This window comes from Lepus europaeus, chromosome 15, assembly GCF_033115175.1.
Source record: "Lepus europaeus isolate LE1 chromosome 15, mLepTim1.pri, whole genome shotgun sequence".
Lineage (NCBI taxonomy): Eukaryota > Metazoa > Chordata > Mammalia > Lagomorpha > Leporidae > Lepus > Lepus europaeus.
In genome coordinates, this window is record NC_084841.1 from 89,237,637 (window position 1) to 89,261,871 (window position 24,235).

Below are 24,235 nucleotides of genomic sequence, written 5' to 3' on the forward strand. Positions count from 1 at the left end.
AGCTCCCTGCTCATGGCCTGGGAAAAGCGGCAGAAGATGGTCCCAGTGTTTGGGCCCTTGCACCCACGTGGGAGACCTGGAAGAAACTCCTGGCTTCGGCTTGACCCAGCACGGATTGTTACAGACATTTAGGGATTTAACCAGTGGATAGAATCAATCTCTCTCTCTCTCTCCCTTTCTTTTTTTCTCTCTCTCTCCTTCTCTCTCTGCAACTCTTGAGTTTCAAACTATGTTCCTAAATCTGTATATATGAAAAACATGTAAATTGTATACCTTAAATAAATGTTTTTAAAAAAGAGAAAAAGAAATGAAACATGAATATTTCCTGGGATACAGAAATGCCGGGCATGGAATACACAACCCCCCTGACACATCTTGGATGAGCTGTAGCTTCTCACCTGACTTCCTGTTCACCTGTCAGGAGAAAGGGCTTGATTTTGTCACTCCTTCCTGAAGGTCCCTCAACCCAGAGGACAACGTTCACATTTACTTACAGTGAGTGTGTGCGCGCGCAGTCAACCCTAAGCCCGACATGGAGAAGAATTCAAATTCATCCGCACCATTGTTTCAATGCATGTCTCTTCGGTCACACTTTCTTAATGAATAGTAGCACACCAGCAGCTCAGCTAATAGGCTATTTTAATAGGGTGATGTAACAGTGCGTGAACTGTTACCTCCCGGGAGGGTGACTGACAGATTCCAGGTCTCATTACTGTGCCCGTTAGTCTCGGCGCGTTCATTAGTGCCCACCCCGGCAGCTCTGCTCAGTGCCCTGCGTCTGGAACAAGAGACAGGAGGCCACATGCCCGAGAAGGGCAGAGGCCAGATGCTCCATGCGGGAGGCCTTTAGGACGAAGGACTCTCCCCACAGGACGGCACACACTCACCGAGCTGCTCAGGGGACTGCGGACAGATCCCGGCCCCTCGGACTGCGTGGTGGAGGGGAGACATCGATGGCACAGACGACTGCTGATTCCATGTCACCTGTGAGGAAGAACAATTTTCTTTATTCATTTTAAACTTTTGTTTTGTTGGAGAGGCAACAAGACAGAGAGAGAGAGCTCACACATACTGAGTCATGTCCTAAGTGCCCACAACGGTGCCACCTGGGCCAAGGACCCAACAACTTGAGCCATCACCTGCTGCCTCCCAGGGCACGCTCTAGCGGGAAGCTGGAGCGAGCCCCTGCACTGTGGGACAAGGGCATCCTCACCAGCGTCTTAGCCTCCAGGCATGGTGTCCACACCATCTATTTGCTTTTCTGTCTAAAGGCTCAGCTTTTAAAAATGTTGATTCCATTTTTGAAGATAGATTTAAACCTTATTTCAGCACTGAGCAATGAATTAAGATCTGCGCTGTGTGGGGCTGGCACTGTGGCATAGTGGGTAAAGCCTCCGCCTGCAGCACTGGCATCCCGAGTGCCGGTTCAAATCCTGGCTGCTCCACTTCTGATTCAGCTCTCTGCTGTGGCCTGGGAAAGCAGTGGAAGATGGTCCAAGTCCTTGAGCCCCTGCACCCATGTGGGAGACCTGGAGGAAGCTCCAAGCTCCTGGTTTCAGATCTGTCCAGCTCTAACCATGGGGCCCATTTGGGGGAGTGAACTAGATAATGGAAGATCTCTCGGCCTCTCCCTCTCTCTGTAACTCTGCCTCTCAAAAAATATATATATATATATTTTTTGACAGGCAGAGTTAGACAGTGAGAGAGACAGACAGAGAGAAAGGTCTTCCTTCCATTGGTTCACCCCCCAAGTGGCCGCTACAGCCAGCGCTGCACTGATCCGAAGCCAGGAGCCAGGTGCTTCCTCCTGGTCTCCCATGCGGGTGCAGGGCCAAGGACCTGGGTCATCCTCCACTGCCTTTCCGGGCCACAGCAGAGAGCTGGACTGGAAGAGGAGCAACCAGGACAGAACCGGTGCCCCAACTGAGACTAGAACCCGGGGTGCCAGCGCCACAGGTGGAGGATTAGCCAAGTGAGCTGTGACGCTGGCCTCAAATAAATGTTTTTTTTTTTTTTTTTAAACAAGATCTGCAGTGTGAAAAACTGTATTAAAGAACCAAATAGCTTTTTCATCTTCATTTCCTTAAACTTTATTTACTGAATGCTCACCTTTGGCAGGCGCAGTAACACTGCTTGATGAAGCTCATTTAGCTTATGTTCACAATAATGGAAGCAGATGTCACTATCTCTGTTTCTCACACAAACACAGCTAAGCTCAGAGAGGTAAAGACAACGGCTCCAATGCACACAGCCACTGAGGGGTGGAGCCGCCACACTGGCACACAGCAGGCCTGCAATAAGCCACGGCCGCATACGTTCATGAAGAAGCGGATGATGGTTGAGAAATTGGGCCCAAGTCTGCTACCTCTGATGTCTGTGTGTAGTCACAGCTGCTCCTCGTTATGGCGTTTCCCTCGACCACACTCTCAAGGTTTGGCTTTTCATGATCTCAAAACAAACAAGCAAAATACCAACACACACAAAAAAACCCACATTTTTAACTGAAAACGCAGAAATTTTTTCATGCTCAGGAGGGGTGAAGATAAAAAGTACTCATGATGTTGAGTACACTTGTGGCTCATATCCAAGGACTTCTATGGATTCCTTAACACCCAAACACATGACTTTAAAAAAAAAAAAAAAACGATGTTTTTTGAAAGGCAGAGTAACACGGAGACAGAAGGAGAGGCAGAGAGAGAAAGAGAGAGACAGAGAGAGAGAGGGAGAGCGAGATTGAGAGGGAGGTCTTTCATCTGCTGGTTCACTCCCCAAATGGCAGTGGCAGCAATGGCTGGAGTTGGGCCAATCCGAAGCCAGGAGCCAGGAGCTTCTTCTGGGTCTTCCATGCAGGTGCAGGGGCCCAAGGACTTGGGCCATTTTCCACTGCTTTCCCAGGCCACAGCAGGGAGCTGGATTGGAAGTGGAGCAGCTGGGACTCGAACCGGCACCCATGTGGGATGCCAGCACTGCAGGTGGCAGCTTTACCTGCCATGCCACAGCGCCGGCCCCTCATCGTGTTTTATGTGTGTCAGCACAGACCGCCAGTAGGCGCCTCCCAGGGCTGCTGTGAGGATGAAGTTTGGTTATGCCATTCACCAACCCTGACAGGTGTGTGCTGTCAGCATCTGCACTTGACAGTTGAGGAGGCTGAAGCAAAAAGACGTAGGTGGCTTTGCCCAAGGACGCAGGGGCTCTTCTGCGTCTCGGCTCTGGACCACTCACGGGTAGTCATCGTCACAGCAAGGCTGGTGGCTCCTGAAACTCACAGTGACAGTAACAAGTGGCAAACCCCTGCAGGAGCAAGCCACGCCCCCGAGCCCCTGGCGTCACTCAGTGGGTGCTTGGAACAGGCGTGTGGCCCCTGCTGAAATGTGTGCTGGTGTGGAGGTCTTCTCCCTGACTCCACATGCAGGCCGAACGTTAGGACCCCAGAATGTCTCGTATTCTCACGCCTCTAACTTTGCAAAGGTCAACCGTCTGAAGGAGAGTCAGGGCTTGCTTTCTAGAGACACCAAATACAGAAAAGTATAAAGAAGAGTTACAGGCGCTCACGTAGATTTCACAATTCTTAACATTTGGCCATGTCCACTTCATATGTGAATACTATATATATGTATATATGTATATATATATATATATATATATATATACATAGGTACCATTTTTCTTAAGTGCACACGTGGATATATTAAATCATATAATGTAGGCCGGCGCCGCGGCTCACTAGGCTAACCCTCCGCCTGTGGCACCAGCACCCAGGGTTCTAGTCCCGGTTGGGGCGCCAGATTGTGTCCCAGTTGCTCCTCTTCCAGTCCAGCTCTCTGCTGTGGCCCGGGAAGGCAGTGGAGGATGGCCCAAGTGCTTGGGCCCTGCACCCGCATGGGAGACCAGGAGAAGCACCTGGCTCCTGGCTTCGGATTGGCATAGCGCACCAGCTGTAGCGGCCATTTGGGGGGTGAACCAACGGAAGGAAGACCTTTCTCTCTGTCTCTCTCTCTCACTGTCCACTCTGCCTGTCAAAAAAAAAATCATATAATGTAGGACTCATGACAAAGATTATAAAATATAATATGTCATGGGTATAATTCACTGAAGACTATATTTCTAAATTTCTGTGTTCTGAATAATATGGCATCCATACAGTTTTATGTTACATAAGTAAAATAAATGGTGCATAACTATATATTAACTTCCACATGAGGGAAACGTGAAGTACTTGTCTTTTTGTGTCTGGCTTCTTTCACTTAATGACCTTCAGTGCCATCCATTTTGTTGTGAATGTCAGGATTTCATTGTGAATGCAGGCCACGTTTTCTTTATCCGCTCGGCCTCTGATGGATATCTAGGTTGACTCTATATCTTTGCTGTTGGGAATAGGGCTGCAATAAACAGGTGTCTTTTTCCTATGTTGTTCTCATTTCTTTCAGGCAGATGGCCAGCCATGGGGTAACTGGTAGACCTCCCACCAGTTGGGTATGAGCGTCCCCTCTGTCCACATCTTTGTCAGCATCTGTTACTTTTTCAACTTTTTGATGACGGTCACTCTAATTAGACAACGGTGACATCTCACTGTGGTTTTTATTTGCAATTCCCTGATATCTGATTTTCAAGGCTTGAATACAAATGAATATGTATTTGGTTCTTTCTTAGAAAAAAACCATTAATGCATTTTTATCAGCAATTAGTAAGCAACATGTATTTTTAAATAGATGACTTCCTCCCTTTGTCTTTTTAAGAAAGTTTATTTGTGTTTATTTGAACAGCAGAGAAGGAGGGAGGGGGGTGGAGAGAGAGAGAGAGAGAGAGAGAGAGAGAGAGAGAGAGAGAGAGAATCTTCCATCTGCTAGTTCACTTCCCAAATGGCCACAACAGCCAAGTCTGGGCCAGGCCAAGCCAGGAGCCAGGCGCTCCATCCAGATCACCACACGGGCGGCAGTGACCCGAGTACTTGAGCTACCACCTGCTGCAGCAGAGACCCCCACCCCTGCGGATGAATCTCATGTCCAGTGCCAGAGGTGCTGGTGGTCAAGCAGCCGTGGGCTGATACACTGTGCTGGGCAGGTCGGCATCAACGCATCACCTGAGCGACTGCTTTCCGCTGTGTGCACTGAGTCAGCTCCCCTGTGATGTCAGCAATCCAGGGGACTCCCCAGTATCCCTTCTTTGTCTTTTTCACTTTTTCCTTTGAGTAACTGTAGACTTATAGAAAAGTAGCAAGAGAAGTACAGAGAGCGCCTATGCACCCTAGGACTATGCCACCACCTCTAGTGTTGACATCTTGCGTAACTGAGGTCAGTTTACCAAAGCTCAGACATTAGCACCTGCACCGAACGCTACTGGGGTTTCCGGAGTTGCCCACGAGTGGCCTCTCTTGTTCCAGGATGCAGTCCACAGAGTCCCAGGATGGTTCCTCCCTGTCTCCCCAGCCCTCTCCAGCCTGCGACATTGTTCTTGGTCTTTCCGAACGGCAACGTCGTTGTGGTCCGGTGCTGTGTACAATGTCCTGCAGTCTGGTTTGCCTGGTTCTTTCTCACGATTGTCGTTAGGGATTTGGAGGTGTGGCGGTGCGCCCTTCTCAGCATGTCATGTCACGTGCTACAGTTTTGCTGCCTCTTCTTACTGGTGAGGTTAACCAAGACCAGTTAGTTACTTACCCTGATGTCTGCCAGGCCCCTTGAATGTAAAGTTACAGTTTCCCCTTTTCATATTCTTTTTTTAAAAAAAGATTTATTCATTATTTGGAAGTCAGAGTTACACAGGGAGGGAATAAGAGAGAGAGAGAGACAGAGAGAGAGAGAGAGATCTTTCAGCTGCTGGTTCACTCTCCAAATGGCCACAGTGGCCAGGGCTAGGCCAAGCTGAAGCCAGGAGCTTCCTCCAGGTCTCCCACGTGGGTGCAGGGGCCCAAGCACTTGGGCCATCTTCTGCTTCTTTCCCAGGCACGTTAGCAGGTGGCTGGATTGGAAGTGGAACAGCTGGGACTCAAACCGGTGCCCACATGGGATGCTGGCACTGTAGGTGGCATCGTCACCCACTAGGCCCCTCTCCTGTTCATGTTCTACTCACTGAAGTAAGTCACTAAGCCTGGCGTATGACCAGACGAGGGGAATTAAACTCCACTCCTTGAGTTGGTGGGCAAATGTCAAAACCACCATGGCAAGTAATGACTATTTTGAGGGAGTTACTTTGATGCTGTGCAAGTGTTGTGTTCCCTGTTAAAGTTCCTTCCACTACTTTCACCATTTGTTACTGAATCATGCCTATAGCAACTACTGCTGGTGTTTTTCCAACTCCAGTGGTGTTTTTCCATTTCTTAGATTTCTTCTACATTCATCACTTGGCATTCTTCCAAAATGAGTATCTGTCCTCTCCCCCCCTCTTGTATATTTTATTGCACATTTACTCATGTATTTCTCTCTGTTTGACTCACGGACATCTATTTTATGCTGTGGTTTATAATGTGATACCATCGTTGTTTATTTTGTTTTGCTCAAATTCTTACAGCTTTAGCTGTTGGAACTTCTCAGGTTGCCTCATGTCCTTCTTCTAAAAACATTATTCACTTGTTTTTATTTACTTGAAGGAGGAGCAGAGAAAGAGAGATATTTCTCATCCTCTGGTCCACTCCCCAGATGTCCTCAGCAACTGGGGCTGGACCAGGCCCAAGCCAGGAGCCAGGAGCTCCCTCTGGGCCTCCAACGTGGATGACAGGGCCCATGTGTTTGGGCAACCATCGCTGCCTCCCAGGGGGAGCATCAGCATGGAGCTGGATGGGAAGCAGTGGAGGGACATCTCAGACACGCAGACACGGGGTACGGACATCCCAAGCAGAGGAGGGACATCTCAGACACACAGACACAGGGTACAGATATCCCAAGCACAGCCTTGATATGACGTACCGCAATACCTGCCCCTCTTGGGTCCCTTTGACCTGCCTGCAGCAGGGTTTAAAAATATGTGTTATTACTACTTCCTTACCTTCAGACACCACACATGCCCCAGGTCCTGTTGTATTTTCCCCACCGCAGTCTTAGAATCAGCAGTGTCTCCAATGAACCCGCGTTCCTCTTAATGGAACTATCTATCTAAATATATCTATCTACGTAAATAAACATGAATTTATTCTGGGATCTCCAACCCCAGTCCAGCATAACAAATGTGATTCCGTTCTTTGCTCCTTTATTTTTTTCTGTCTGATGGTGAGGATCCTGGCTCCTAATTTCCCAATGCGTGCACTTATTCCCTCAATAACATGCATGTGCTAAGAATGGCTAAATTGTACGCCGTGGGGAACACATTTACCAATGAGAGCACAGATTCGGTGCACAGTCCCCTTGGTCCGGCACCTTACAGTGTCAGCCCACACCCCCCAGGGAGGCTATGTCGCACATCTGTGGTGTGGTTTGATTCATTTTTCATGTTGTGCCTTCCATCCTACTGTTCTCTCCACACCCAGGCTGACCTGTCTCACATCTGCAGCACAGCTTGTACCAGCTAGAGCTGACTTTCATGGGTGCACGGAGCCCTGCAGGCAACAGCACAGAAGCTTCCAGAACAACGCCATCTCCCTGAGCTGCTGCGGGGCTGGCACTCTGCCGGCAGTGTCCCTGCCCCCTCCTCTCAGAGCCCCTGCAGACCACTGACCTATTTTGTCCTTAGAGCTTTACAATTCGCAGAATGACATATATGCAGGCAATCACCCTCTGTGCAGTCCTTTGTGTCTGGTTTCTTTCATTAACAAAATGCAATTAGATTCATACACGCTGTGATGTGAATCAGCAGTTCACCTAAGAGTCCTGCTTCTCAGCGTCAACGGACAGTGTCTCCTTCTGAAGGAAGAGAACACAGCATTCATTCCTTTGTGCCCTCAGTCTTCCTTGGTGCCAGGCAGGGCGCAGGCGCTCGGAATTCCTCAGCGAACAACAAGGCCTCCTCCTTCACTGACCTTCGAAGGGGTCATGACAACGGCACAGAGAGACCAACGTGGATGTGGGCTGGTTTGCTGTCCGTGTCACTGTCGTTGGCCGCAGGAGCCCAGATTAAACCTTATTTCTGAGCTGGTCTGTGCAGGTGTTTCCAGATGGGATTACTATTTGAATTGGCGAACTCAGTAGAGTGCCCTGGCCCCAAGAGGATGGGCGATGTGCAACCCTTGAGGGCCTGCACAGGACTAAAGAGGGAGGGAGGAAGGACCCGGCCTGCCTCGCTGCCTCGCTGCAACATCCCCTTTCCCTGCTCCTGCCCTCCACGGGGGCTGCATCCCTGCTTCCTAGGCCTTCAGACTTGGGCTCACCAGGCTGCTGGCTGTCCCTGGTCTTAGGCTTATCGCCAGCAGCCAGTGCGACTGTCAGCCTCCCGAACCTGTGGGCCAATGCATCATCATCAACTGTCTTTGGGGTCTGTCTCTCCCGAAAAGCCTGATTCGCCAGACAGAATATCTAATAGCTACTCCAGGCTGCTGGGCTCCAGGCAGGCTCCCCACCGGGAGTGACATCGCGGCTGAAGGATGGAGAAAGAACAAGATGCAGGTGTGAGAAGGGGAGAGCGTGCAGAAGCCACAGGGATGGAAACAGCCCCGGTTCACAGGAATTGCACCTTGACGGCCTCCTAGCCCGCGAGGAAATGAGTGTGTTCCGAAAGCTGAACCAGGAAATGAGAAGAGGGGATGAAGTGGAAAACGTGGTGGGCACAGTGCGCAAGCAGTGTGACAAGTGGCGAGGTCTGTGGATGTTCGGGAGACGGCCCTGCGCCCCAGCAGTCCGTGCCTCTCGTGTTGAGATGGGACTCTCCCCTCTTGTCCCCCAGAGTCTCAGTGTGCATCGAGTGGATGTAAAATAGCAGACTTCACAGACTTTCTTTTTGGGGGTCGAAGTGAGTGCAGGAACTGACTTTGGAGTCTGGCTTTACTTACATCAACCCAGGACGGGCTCACCCCGAGGAAGCAGAGAACCAAGCGTTTTGACTCAAAATTGAAAATATGGCTTTCTTTATGAAGGAAAAGAAATACAAAGTATGGTGACAAAAGGTACAACTCTGAGGTTGCCTACTTCACCGATTTGTTTTCTGAAGTCAGGGGACAACTTACAGCCCAACCATGAATGCTCTGCTCCCGGGTAGGAGCATCGCCAGGGGTCTGGGTGTTGGGGGCAGGGGGCTGACCTTGTTGTCCCTGAAATGTTGGCTCCCTTCCTTTAATTACTGGACAGAAACTCAAAGCACTGATGACTTCAAATTCAAGGAAGCAGTCACCGCCTGTCACCTCTTTTCTTCCCTGAGATTGTTATCTGATGAACAGTTCCCTGCTTCCACAAAGCAGTCTGGCCGGCGAGCCACTGGGTAAGTCACACCGGATAGTAACTGGGCTGGGAAACTGAGAGATATGAGATTGCCACCTCTTTTTAAAATTTTTCAAATGTGGAAATGTTATACCTGTTGCAGCAATTTGGCCATCTTGCCTTGCCACTGGCAATTGCTTTCTTTTTTTTTTTTAAGATTTAGATTTTATTTGAAAGTCAGAGTTACACACAAGAGAAGAGAGGCAGAGAGAGAGGTCTTCCATCTGCTGGTTCACTCCCAAATTGGCTGCAACAGTCGGAGCTGCACCGATCTGAAGCCAGGAGCTTCTTCTGGGTCTCCCACACAGGTGCAGGGGCCCAAGGACTTGGGCCATCTTCCACTGCTTTCCCAGGCCACAGCAGAGAGCTGGATAGGAAGTGGAGCAGCCAGGACTCGAACCGACACCCATATGGGATGCTGGCACTGCAGGTGGTGGCTTTACCTGCTATGCCACAGCACCGTCCCCTGCTTATTTTCTTTTAAAATTTTGTTGTTTGAATCAAATACCTTGGAATAAACTTAACCAAGGATGTTAAAGATCTCTACAATGAAAACTACAAAACCTTAAAGAAAGAAATAGAAGAGGATACCAAAAAATGGAGAAATCTTCCATGCTCATGGATTGGAAGAATCAATATAATCAAAATGTCTATTCTCCCAAAAGCAATTTATACATTCAATGCAATACCAATCAAAATACCAAAGACCTTCTTCTCAGATCTGGAAAAAATGATGCTGAAATTCATATGGAGACACAGAAGACCTCGAATGGCCAAAGCAATCTTGTACAACAAAAACAAAGCCGGAGGCATCACAATACCAGACTTCAGGACATACTACAGGGCAGTTGTTATCAAAACAGCATGGTACTGGTACAGAAACAGATGGATAGACCAATGGAACAGAATAGAAACACCAGAAATCAATCCAAACATCTACAGCCAACTTATATTTGATCAAAGATCCAAAACTAATCCCTGGAATAAGGACAGCCTATTCAATAAATGGTGCTGGGAAAATTGGATTTCCACGTGCAGAAGCTTGAAGCAAGACCCATACCTATCACCTTACACAAAAATTCACTCAACATGGATTAAAGACTTAAATCTACGACCCGAAACCATCAAATTATTAGAGAGCATTGGAGAAACCCTGCAAGATATAGGTATAGGCAAAGACTTCTTGGAAAAGACCCCAGAAGCACAGGCAGTCAAAACCAAAATTAACATTTGGGATTGCATCAAATTGAGAAGTTTCTGTACTTCAAAAGAAACAGTCAGGAAAGTGAAGAGGCAACCAACAGAATGGGAAAAAATATTTGCAAACTATACTACAGATAAAGGGTTGATAACCAGAATCCACAAAGAAATCAAGAAAGTCCACAACAACAGAACAAACAACCCACTTAAGAGATGGGCCAAGGACCTCAATAGACATTTTTCGAAAGAAGAAATCCAAATGGCCAACAGACACATGAAAAAATGTTCAAGATCACTAGCAATCAGAGAAATGCAAATCAAAACCACAATGAGGTTTCACCTCACCCCGGTGAGAATGGCTCACATTCAGAAATCTACCAACAACAGATGCTGGAGAGGATGTGGGGGAAAAAGGGACACTAACCCACTGTTGGTGGGAATGCAAACTGGTTAAGCCAATATGGAAGTCAGTCTGGAGATTCCTCAGAAACATGAACATAACCCTACCATACAACCCAGCCATCCCACTCCTTGGAATTTACCCAAAGGAAATTAATTTGGCAAATAAAAAAGCCATCTGAACATTAATGTTTATTGCAGCTCAATTCACAATAGCTAAGACCTGGAACCAACCCAAATGCCCATCAACAGTAGACTGGATAAAGAAATTATGGGACATGTACTCCATAGAATACTATACAGCAGTAAGGAACAATGAAACCCAGTCATTTGCAACAAGATGGAGGAATCTGGAAAACATCATGCTGAGTGAATTAAGCCAGTCCCAAAGAGACAAATATCATTTGTTTTCCCTGATCGGTGACAACTGAGCACCAAAGGGGAAACCTGTTGAAGTGAAATGGACACTATAAGAAACAATGAACTGATCAGCTCTTGTCCTGACTCTAGATGTACAATGTAATACTTTATCCTTTTTAGTATTTGTTGTTGTTGTTGTTCTAGTACTAGTGGTTGAACTCTGTAATTAACACACAATTATTCTTAGGTGTTTAAATTTTAACTGAAAAGTGATCCCTGTTAAATTTAAGAGTGGAAAAAGAGAGAGAGGAGATGTACAATTTGGGACATGCACAATCAGACTTGCCCCAAATGATGGAGTTAGAAATGTGCCAGGGGATTCCAATACAATCCCATCAAGGTGGCATGTACCAATGCCATCTCACTAGTCCAAGTGATCAATTTCAGTTCACAATTGATGGCTCTGATAGGTCTAAGAATCAAAGAGATCACACAAACAAGACAAGTATCTGCTAATACTAACTGATAGACTCAAAAAGGGAGAGAAAGATCCAACATGGGAAGTGGGATACACAGCAGACTCATAGAATGGCAGACGTCCTAAACAACACTCTGGCCTCAGAATCAGCCCTTAAGGTATTCGGATCTGGCTGAAGAGCCCATGAGAGTATTGTAGGCATGGAAAGCCAAGATACCATGGAAAAGAAAAAAAAAAAAAAGAAGACCTAAATGAAAGATCTCTGTTAGTGAGATCCCAGTGGAAAGAACGGGGCCATCAAAGAAGGAGGTACCTTTCTCTGAAGGGAGGAGAGAATTTCCACTTTGACTATGACCCTATCGGAGTAAGATCAAAGTCAGCGAACTCTAAAGGCTTCCACAGCCCTGGCAACTCATGACTAGAGCCTAGGGAGATTACTGACGCCATGAACAGGAGTGTCAAATTGTTAAGTCAGCAACAGAAGTCACTGTGTACTTACATCCCATGTGAGATCTGTCCTTAATGTGTTGTCTAATGTGCAGTGATGCTATAACTAGTACTGAAACAGTATTTTTACACTTTGTGTTTCTGCGTGGGTACAAACTGATGAGATCTTTACTAATTATATACTGAATCGATCTTCTGTATATAAAGATAACTGGAAATGAAAAAAAAAAACCTGGTGTTAAATTGGAAATGGCATAGAAAATTAATTTTTTTAAAAAAATCTTATGTAGGATCTCTGTCTTTAATGTGCTGTACACTCTTATTTAATGCTATAACTAGTACTCCAACAGTATTTTTTTTCACTTTGTGTTGCTATATGGGGGCAAACTGTTGAAATCGTTACCTAATATATACTAAACTGATCTTCTGTATATAAAGAGAATTGAAAATGAATCATGATGTGATTGGAAGGGGAGAGGGAGCGGGAAAGGGGAGGGTTGTGGGTGGGAGGGAAGTTTTGGGAGGGGGGAGCCATTGTAACCCATAAGCTGTACTTTGGAAATTTATATTCATTAAATAAAAGTTTAATTAAAAAAAATTTTTGTTGTTTGACATCCTTGCGTTTTCTCAGGCAGGCACTTTGTATTTTTATTTATTATTTATTTATTTGAAAGGTGGAGAGAGAAAGAGAGAGAGAGAGAGATCTTCCATCTGTGGATTCACTCCCCAAACAGCTTTGACTGGGCCATGCTGAAACCAAGAGCCAGGAACCCCATCTGGGTCTCCCACGTGAGTGGCTTGGACCCAAGTACTTGAGCCATCACCTGCTGCCTCCCTGGAAACTGGAACCAGAAGTGGCGCTGGCCCTTGAGCCCAGGCACTCCGATATGAGATGCAGGAGCCCCCAGCACCTGCCCTGGTCACTGCTGACTGCTCTGAAGCCAGATACTGAGGCAAGGAAAGAAATGGCTGCTGCAGGCACGTAAGCTTCTCCAGGCTGACATCAGCTTCACCAGTACAGTTCACAAGTGGCAGATGCTATGGGCATCCCCTTTTCATGAATGAGGCCCACTAGGTTAAATAACGGTCTCAGGTCACACACACCTGCTAAGTGGACACGAGCAGGGCTGAGCCGGAGAGTGCCCAGGTTATAGTAACCACCACTTCTCGTAACTTCCACCCCAGCTCCTAACACTGCCGTGCCATCCTCTCGCTTTGTGTGCTTCAGGAAATAGCCAGGCATCTTACCCGACAATAGATGGGTTAGTTAGGGGTATCTTTGTAATGGCAATTTAGAATAGTACTTTTATTTTGTTACTTACTGAATACAAACAGAGCATTACTGGTAAAATGGAAAGTTCATGTCGAGTTTTGAGAGGAAAGTTGAAATCAGGGTTTCTCTGGACTTGAAGTTTTCTCTGTCTTTAGAGAGAGCCCAGTCCTCAGGTGTGCCACATATTGTAGACCTGTATGCTATTTTATTTCTGCTCATATGGAGAAAAATGCTTTCTAAGGGACCAGCACCGTGGTGAGTAGGTTAATCCTCCGCCTGCGGCGCCGGCATCCCACATGGGCACCAGTTCTAGTCTCGGCTGCTCCACTTCTGATCCAGCTCTCTGCTATGGCCTGGGAAAGCAGCAGAAGATGACCCAAGTGCTTGGGCCCCTGCACCCATGCAGGAGACCTGGAAGAAGCTCCTGGCTCCTGGCTTTGGATCAGCGCAGCTCCAGCCATTGCGGCCATCTGGGGAGTGAACCAACGGAAGGAAGACCTCTCTCTCTGTGTCTCCCTCTCACTGTCTGTAACTCTAAAAAAAAAAAAAAATGCTTTCTATTAACAATGTTATTTTCTCTAGAAATAAATATCCTCAAAACACTCAAATAGTACAGGGGTTGTAGAGTGAGAGAGAAGCACCTGCTTCTCCACAGGGGCACCGTCACGCGTGCGAATGGATAGCTACATCCCGTGTGCAGGCGCTGTTGTCTTTGTGATCATGAATACTGCATGGCGCCATGAAATGGCTGGGGGGTCATCCAGTCCACTCTCCTCACTGGCCTAACCAGGCCTCTCCTGAGCCGTGTTGAAAATTACGAAATAAAACACACCGGCAGTTAAATTCTACCTGCTTCTTTCCTATTTGTGCAGAGGTACTTATAGGGTACATTCCTACGTACTGGGTAGAAAAAGTCTGACATTACAGGCAAGTTTCTACATTTCTATACACTATAATAAGGGAATGTAAACCTGTTGATAGGAAACATAATGCTTCACAAAGCTCTGCCTTCTCAAAGTTGTAAAACGCAATTTTTCTTTCTTTGTAGCCTTAGCTTGTGATTGAACCTAGGGACCATAAAGCTTCTATGTAACCATGCTGTGTTGAAAGACAGAGAATGGTGCATAGTCGCTAAAAAAAAAATGCTATGTTCCCAGGAGGACTTGAACTTTAACTTACACACCATCATTTATCGGCGTGTGACCTCGACACATCATGACTATTTTCTAACCCAAGAATCTCATGTGAGATGCCCATCAACTCTTCACAGCTACTTCGATCATAGGAGAGAATGCATATGATGTAAAGCATAAAGCCTGGCACATTAAAAAAAAAAAAACAGTAAGTATTCCTTACTTTGGCGTATCCATCAGTTCTCTGTTTGTCTTTGTGTAGTGATGTCACTGTTGTCATCCAAATCACTACATGAACTAGCATATTATTAGCCGGCGCCGTGGCTCACTAGGCTAATCCTCCGCCTGCGGCGCCGGCACCCTGGGCTCTGTCCCGGTTGCCCCTCTTCCAGGCCAGCTCTCTGCTGTGGCCCGGGAAGGCAGTGGAGGATGGCCCAGGTGCTTGGGACCTGCACCCACATGGGAGACCAGGAGGAGGCACCTGGAGAGTGAACCAACGGAAGGAAGACCTTTCTCTCTATCTCTCTCTCTCTCACTGTCTAACTCTGCCTGTCAAAAAAAACCCATGTTATTAATGTTTTACTCGTTCATTCAACATTTCCTGTACTATGCACTGTTCTCTGAGAAGACACAGTATACCTATAGAGAAGTGACCAGTGTTGAACAGTTATCAAGTTTCGTAGAAATCAGAATGTTTTAATGTATTTTAACTTATGAACAACATTAATTAAAATAAACCCCTCAGAAGTGGAATGTAGGGCATTTCAGTATAACTCTAGAGATGTGATGTTATTTTAGGTTGAGTTTGATACCTTCCTAAAAATGAAAAATGACACCGGAGTTTGTAGGTCGATGGCCAGTGGGAACTCTTTTTACAGCTGCCTCGTGTCATTTATCTTAATCAAGTTCTAAATAAACCACTTTTTGTTTAGAAAATCACTGTGTCTTTTACACCCTGGCTCTCAGAGTGCCAAAGAATACAGCTTGACCTTTATTTTCATGTCTCCATGTGGACGCTTACTATACAACAGGGTTTCTAAACTCTGCGTTGTCATTCACCTGCTTTTAAATTACCAGTTGGACGGAACTGGTAACAATCATAGAAAAAGGGAATTTAGATGAAACGTGTATTTCACTAGAAACAACGCAATGATTTTTTGAAAATTCAGTAATTTAGAGTCAGTATATTAGTCACCCCTTTGACGTCTACTGTTATAATGCAAATGCATATAAACAAATATTATACACACATAGGAAGCAGTGCTATTTAGTGGATAGGTAGCAATCTCTTCGTTGTTCCTCCAGCTTAGGTATGTTGTTTGCAGAAGTCAGCGAGGGATCAGTCTACAGCCATACCTCCCTGAACGCACCCGATCTCGTCTGCTCTCGGAAGCTAAGCAGGGTCGGCCTGGTTCGTACTCGGATGGGAGAAGTCGGTGAGAGATCAAAGCCTGGCCAGGATGATGTCACCACAAGGTAACACGAATCTGATTATGTAAAGAGCTGGGTGTATACACAAAGGGGTCAGAAACCAGCTGGCCACATATAAACTAAAGAAAAACCAACAAACGTCCTAAGGAACTTTGTAGTCTTGATCTGCTATGGACTTGCAAACCCAGCATAATTTTTAAGACCCAGATATTGAGAATGTTTTCTAAGTCAGCACAAATCCACTCCAAAATGTTGTGCGGCTTGCTGGCCAAGTTATGATGAAGACAATAGGAAAAGTGTGTTTATTTTCCGTCTGCATGGTATTATTTAAAAATCATAATGTTGTTTAACAAAACTGTAGAAACATTTTTACCTCTATGATTTAGGAAAAACTTCTGAGCGTACTTCAAAAAGTTTGCGGAAAATGGAATTATAAAGAAAGTTTATTGTGGTACAAAACTTTTTTGAAATTCATGCATGTTTTTTATAACATTCATTTTTTTAAGAACTTTCTGAAAACCCCATGGTACATCTGGATTTTAAAAATTTTTTTGTACCAAAATGAACTTATCTTTTAATTCTATTTTCCACAGACTTTTTGAGGTTACTTTGTACTTGTATTGAACAAAACAACATTGGGCTATTTGTGTATGTTTTTATTCTAAAGATGTGAGTACTGTTCATGTGGGTTTGGGTAGATTGGAAGAGGCACTAATTGGACAATCTCCAAATTTCCTCTGGGAGTCTCTGTTCCCCTCCATCCTCCACCCAGTATATGTTCGTTACATATGTTTCAAGGCCCTATTGAATTCAGCTCTCTGAAGTTACTACTAAATCCTTCCTTGTCTTCCTCCCTCCCTCTCTTCCTGCCTTCCCTCCTTCCTTCAGCTCTTTCTCCCTTACTGTCTCTTTTTTTCCTTTTTAAAAACTTTGCTTTTCCTTTCTTCTTCATGATTCTAAAGCTAGGATCGGCAGCACGTCACTCTCTCACCGATAGCGCAAAGATCATTACTGAATTCTTGAAGCACTTTGATCCTCACAACGACAGTCACTATCTGGAAGAGACTGAAGCTATACTCCGAGGAAATGGATTATGGGGAGGAAAAGAACCACCGATGGGGTGTTTCAGGGCTATTCCTTACAACTAAGAAGACCCCCAAATGAGAAAAGATGGTGAGAACAAACTAAAGCCGTATGCCTAAGCCAATACCAAGAATAGCAACAGGCTAACTTCACAACGCTAACATTAGATTGAAAATAAGACTTACTGCATATTTTAATGAAAAAATGAAGAAACTGGAAAATTTCAAAATTGTGTATACAAGGGGTTCTCATCATTATTTTGTGGAAAATGTATGTTATGAAAAAAACTATGGATGAATTTCAAAATTATTTTGCACTAAAGCAAACTTTTTAAATTCCACCTTCCATGAACTTTCTGAAGTATTAACTTATTTTCATTTCATGATGACGTTGCTAACTTGTTTGGGTTGTTCGTTTGTTGGGGACTCTGGATTGCCAAGATTCTTGCAATATTATTTAATTTTCTGGGGGGAATAAGCACCCACTGTGGGCTTACAGGACCGAGCTTATTGGGATGGTCAATGTGACAACAAAAACAGAAGTCCCACCAAATACGTTCTGCAGACTCGCTGAGAGCTGTGGTGACTTTAATGTCTGGTACAGTCTAAGGCGCTACACAGTGATAGAGGGGGTTTTGATATTACAGTGGAAGTCCTGTTCTGGATTTTGGTTTAAGATTCTGAAAGATCTTCTAGTTTAACTCTTGCTGCTGCCTTTATGGACACTGCATTAGCCAGACATTTAAAATGGGATAGAAATACTTACTGATCCCCTCTTGGCACGATATAAGCATAGCAATGAACCACAGCTTCAAGAGGCAAAGGACACACACAATAATCATAAAACAGTGGTGACAGAATGGCCCTCTTAGGGGCCGGTGCTGTGGTGTAGTGGGTAAGGCCACCACCTGCAGTGTCAGCATCCCAAATGGGCGCCGGTTCTAGTCCCAGCTGCTTCACTTCTGATCCGGCTCTCTGCTGTGGCCTGGGAAAGCAATGGAAGATGGCCTGAGTTCTTAGACCCTTACACCCATGTGGGAGCTCCTGGCTCCTGGCTCCTGGCTTCGGATCAGCACAGCTCTGGCCGTTGTGGCCATCTGGGGAGTGAACCAGCAGATGGAAGATCTCTCTCTCTGCCTCTCCTCTCTCTATGTAACTGTGACTTTCAAGTAGAAACAAATAAGTTTTTTTTTTTTTTTTTTTTTTTTTTTTACAAAAAAGAATGGCCCACTTATTTGTCATTATGACTCAGGGTACCCTGGCAAGGTCAAGATAAAAAGTTGGAACATAAAGCCAAAATGCCAACACCCTCCCAGGCAATGTTGCCCAAGGCAATGTACACCCCCCAGCCCTCCCCTCCACCACTCTCCCCAGTTGTCCATCTCTTTGCAGTTCCTTGAAGTTAAAGAAATTCATGAAACAAAAACTCATTCTTTGATGACAGCTAGTTTTTCACCTTGCACACTAGAGGGCTACTTGCTTTTGCTTCTTCTTCCCAAGATTCGACAGAAGTCCCAGGAGATCCAAACCCCTCCCTGGAATCAGCAACAGGGTGGTGAAGCCTTGAAATTCTGAGGAGCATGTAAGTGCTTCTTGACAAATGCGCGTTTCCAGTATTTGAGTCATTCCTCCACAGCACGCCCCAGTGGAATGGGGAAGATTTGGAAGTTTTGTTTCAGATGTTTCACAATTACAGAAATACTTTATGCTCCCTCTACAAATGTCAGGGAGTCTCGAGGTCTCAGCTGCAGTGTTGGTATCCATTCAAAGCATTTGGCTGTATCTACCTCTGCAATTTTTAGGGTGCTTCCAACACACAGGGTTCTTTACCAAATCACACATTCCTTTTCCCTGGGGTACAAAGCACATAATACACAATTTACCATCTTGATTTTAGGCATACAGTTTAGCAGTGTTAAGTTTACTCACGTTGCCATGAAACAACACTTGCAAATTGTTCCACCTTGCAGAAATGAAACTCTGTACTCACTGAACAGCTTCCTTCTTCCCCTCCCACTCTCCTATACTTGTTTCTACCAGGTTGGCTACTCTGAACACCTCATGTAAGTGGAATTGTACAGGGTTTGTCTTTTTGTGATTATCTTGCTTCTCTTACTTGTCGAAGACTGAATAACGCTCCAGTCTGTGGATATACCACATTCTGTCTACCCGTTCACCTGCTGATAGACATTTGGGTTGCTTCCGCCTCTTGGCTATCGTGAGCATTACTTTTGTCATCACAGATGTGCAATTATCTGCTTCAAATTCCTTTGGATACATACCCATATATGAGATTCCTAGATCATATGGAAACTCTACTTTTAATTTTTTGAGGAACTCACACACTATTTTCCATAGAGGTTACAGCATTTTACATTACCACTAATAGTGCACAAATATTCCATATCCTTTGTTTTTTCAGCAACACTTGGCATTTTCTGCTTTTTTTTAAAAAAAGACTTTTTATTTATTTGAAAGGCAGAGTTACAGAGAAAGGGAGAGACAGAGAGAGACACACAGAAAGAGAAAGAAAGAGAGTCTTCCATCCACTGGTTCGCTTCCCAGGTGGCTACAATGGCCGGAGCTACGCCTATTCAAAGCCAGGAGCCAGGACCTTCTTCTGGGTCTCCCACGCAGTTGCAGGGGCCCAAGCACTTGGGCCATCTTCTACTACTTTCCCAGGCCATAGCATAGAGCTGGATTGGAAGGGGAGCAGCCAGGACTTGAATCAGCGCCCATATGGAATGCCAGCACTGCAGGCGGCAGCTTTACCCGCTATGCCACAGCGCCAGCCTCTTCCTCTGCTTGTTTCTGACAGACATATTAATGGGTATGAGGTGATATATCACCATTTGGATTAACATTTCTCCTGCAATTTGTAATGACAAATCTCTTTACATATGTTTATTGGACATTCATATATCTCCTTCTGAGAAATGTCCTATCAAATTTTTTGTTAAGTTGTGGGTGACTTCTATATATTCTAAACATTAATCTCTTATCAGATAAAGTGTTTTCAAATATTTTCTCCCCTTCGATAGGTTGATTTTTCACTTCCAATTGTGCCCTTTGATGTACAAAAGTTTTTAAGTTTGATGCAGTCCCATTGGACTATTTTTACTTTTGTGTCCTGTGCTTTGGGGCCAAATCAAATGTCATGACAGTTTTTGCCTATATTTTCTTCTAGGAGTTTGATGGTTTGGAGTTTTATATTTAGGTCTTCAATCCATTTTCAGCTAAATTTTGTATATGGTGTGAGATAAGGCTCCAATTTCATTCTTTTGTATGTGAAGATCCAATGTTCCTACCACTATGTATTCAAGAGGTATGCTTTTCCATTTATTTGTTTTGGCACTTCTGTCAACGATTACATGATTATAAATGTAAGGGTTTATTTTGCTGGCTATTCCATTAGTCTTTATGCCATTACCACATTGTTTTGATAATAGTTTTATAATAAGTTGTGAAACTAGGGAGTGGGAGTCCTCCAACTTTATTCTTTTCCAAAATTGTTCTGACCATTCAGGATCCTTGAAGTTCCATATGAATTTGAGAATGATTTTTTCATGTGCCTGCCAAATATGCCATTAGGATTTAGATAGGGATTGCTTTAAATCTGTAGGGCACTTTGGTAGTGTTCACATCTTGACAGTCTTCCAATGAACATGGACTTCCTTTCCCTTAATTTGTGTCCATTTTCTTTCAGCAATGTTTTTAGTTTTCCTTGTAAAAGTATCACCTCCTCCATTAAATTTATACTAGTACTGCTTTGATATTATTATAAATTATTTCCTTAACTTCCTTTTCATACTGTTTATTAATGTATAGAAATGCATATTTGTATGTTGACTTTTCACCAAATTTGCTATATTCTTTTATTAATTCTAATAGCTTTTTTCTACATTTAAGTCAATGTCATCTGTGAACCAGGGTAATTTTACTTCTTCTTTTCCAGTTGGATACCTTCGATTTCTTTTTATATGTAGCTACTATGGATATGACTTCCAATACTCTGCTGAGTAGGATTGGTGAACCAAGAATTCATGCCTTACTCCTGCTCCTGGAGGGAAAGCTCTCACTCTTTCACTATGGGCACCATGTTTGCTGTAGGCTTTACATATGTGGCCCTTATTGTGCCGAGTTTCTTTCTTTATACCCCTAATTTATTTATTTTTTATCATAAAAGGATCATGAATCCCATCAAATGCATTTTCTGCATCAATTTAGAGATGACTGTGGTGTTGTTTGGTCCTTCTTTCTGCTAATATTGATGTATTGGCTTGATTTTTGTATTTGGAATATCATTGCATTTCAGGAATTAATCTCATGTGGTCACGATATGCAGTCCTTTTTTATTTTCATTTTTTAAAAAAATTATTTATTTATTTGAAAGGCCGAGTTACAGAGACAGAGAGACATCGAAAGGAGAGAGAGAGAGAGAGAGAGAGAGAAAATCTTCCAACCAGTGGTTCACTACCCAAATGGCTGCATTGGCCAGGGCTGTGCCAGGCTAAAACCAGGAGTCAGTAACTTCTTCCAGGTCTTCCATGTGGGTGCACAGTCCAAACATTTGGGCCATCCTCTGCTGCTTTTCCGAACATTAGCAGGGAGCTGGACTGAAGCGGAGCACCGAGTCTCGAACCGGCACCCACATGGGATGCTGGAGTACAAGTGGCGGCTTTTACCTGCTACACCACAATGCTGGCTATGCAGTCCTTTTGATATGCTGTTGAATTCACTTTGCTAGTATTTTATTCAAGGCTTTTGTGTTAATATGTATCAGGGATACTGATCTGTAGTTTTAGTGTGTTTGTCAGATTTCGTATTGGCAGAGAGTTAGCCTCACAGAATGAGCTTGGAATTGCTTCTTCGTCTTTAATTTTTTGAAAAGGTCAAGAAGATAGGGGTTAAATCTTTAAATATTTGGTGGAACTTTTTATTGAAATTGTCTGGTCCCAGGCTTTCCAATTAGGAGGTTTCTGACTATTGATTCACTATTACTTATTGACTTTCTGAAATCTTTTCCTCATAATTCAGTTTTGGTGGTTGTGTGTTTCTAGAATGCATTCCTTTCTTCTAGGTTATGCAATTTGCTTGCATACAATTTTTTATGATATTATAATCCTTTTAGTTTCAGAAAATGCCCTGTTTAATTTCTGATTTTAGTTATGTTAGTCTTTTATCTCTTTCAGTTGATCTTTTTGAAATATCTCACTCTTTCACCAGCATTTCATTTTCATAACAATTTCTCAATTTCATTTATTTCTGGTGTAATTATTATTTCCTTTCATCTGACAGCTTGGGGGTTAAGTTTTTTTCTTTCTTTTTTAAGTTCCTTGAGATACAAAGTTGCTGGGTTGAGATGTTTGTTGTTTTCAAATGCATGTGTTTATATAGACTTCCCTCTAAGCGCTGTTTCTTACTGCTTCTCATGAGTTTGGTGTGCTGTGTTTTCATTTGTCCGGAGTTGTTTCTAATTCTCTTTGTGACTTGTCCTTTGTGTGTTGATAGCACATTGTTCGCTTTCCACATATCTAACAATTTCCCACTTTTCCTTTGGCCACGGATTTCTGGTTTAATTCCACTGTGATTTGAAAGAATAGTTTGTGCAATGTCAATATTTTAAAATTTGCTGTCTTCTTTTATGGCTGAGAATGTGGCCTATCTTGGAGATTGAGCCATGCGTTCTTGAAGAGAATGTATATTTTGCTGTCAATTGGTGGAGTGCCTCTTAACCATCTGAGATGTTGTTTAAGACTTCATTTTATTATTTACCTTTTGCATTGTTCTCAATGATTTCTGTCGTTCTCAATTGTCTTTTGCAACCTATTTTTTCCAATAAATTTATTTTGAAATTTTCTCTTCTTAATGAGTATTGCAGGGATGAGAATGATGATTCTGTAAGTAATGGAACCACAATGGCTTAGATACACAGGAAGCTGACTCCTCCCTCGGGAAGAGACTGGAGGGAGGTGTTTTGGGGCTGGAATGCTGCTCCATGCCCTCAAGGACTCGGCCCTCTACCTGTTCGGGTCTGCAGGTGCAGCCTCCTTTTCCTGGATCACCTCATTGTCCACGCTGACTTCTCCTTCCCCAGTGACATGGCCAGGCAGAAAACAATACAGAGAGAAGGAGGGGCCTGCCTCCTCCGTGAAGAACGCTCCCTGGACCTGCACAGTCTCTCCCAATGTCTCATTGGTTAGAGCCTAGTAATATGGCTACACTTAGTTGCAAGGGGATGTGGGAAATCACTGCTGTGGGCCACGTGACTGGTGAAGAGGGTGAAGATGGACAGCGTTCCTGTCACGAGTGTAGACCTCCATCACATAGGTAGCTGTTAGTTCCTAAATGTGTTATAATGTTGTATTCCATATTTTTATTCTTCATTCTTTTGATGGACACTTGAATTATTTATAAATCCCAATATTACGAACACTATTATAGTGAACTTCCATAAATGTAACTCCTGTACACATTTGTATAATCGGTGAGTGAGTTTTCTTAAGGACATTTCTACAAGTACAACTGCTGAGTCCAAGTGTTTGTACATGAAAAATAAATCTATACATTAAAGCCACACATATGCACTGGGCAGATCAAACACTCAAATTTTCTTATGATTAAACCAACAGCACTCTTCCCCATTTTTCCATCTGCAGCCTAGCACCCACATGGATCCGGCAGTGACTTTTCAAAACCGTTTCCACTCTCATTCTGTGGCCACTCACAATTATCATTCTAGAACACTGACTAGTCACAGCTGTGAGAGTCCAAAAAAAATCCTACGCATTAGCACCATCTCCAATGTTGTCAAAGAAATATCAGTTTCTAGAGTTCACCTTAGACCATTAAAGACACAATCTCTTAACCTGGGGTCGTCAGTTTGCCTCTTGCTAAATAGTTCTTTTAAGCTCTCCATATGACTATTAACACAGAGTCGAAGTTGAGACTCACTATTTCAGAAGAGCGCTGGTCTGGCTCTAATCCGCTTGCTGAACACACATGGCCCGTGTTAAGCTGCAGATAACACCTGTGCAGGTGTGCTGGGACTGGCTGTCCTAACAGGTGGCGGCAACGCTTCTGGCCTGCAGACTGCA

At 44.3% G+C, this 24,235-nt stretch overlaps 1 protein-coding gene across 2 annotated transcripts in view; it reads right to left on the reverse strand.

Moving 5' to 3' along the window:
• Positions 1 to 893: 893 nt before the first annotated feature.
• XRCC4 (X-ray repair cross complementing 4) overlaps positions 894 to 24,235 on the reverse strand; it is a 338,412-nt gene continuing 315,070 nt past the window's right edge. Inside the window, exon 7 of one of the 2 annotated variants that reach the window (XM_062212455.1) lies at positions 894 to 984. In XM_062212455.1, the coding sequence (XP_062068439.1) occupies positions 896 to 984 (89 nt within the window). In that variant the 3' untranslated portion in view covers positions 894 to 895. The remainder of the gene's footprint in view (positions 985 to 24,235) is intronic. The other variant, XM_062212454.1, reaches the window with a different exon arrangement.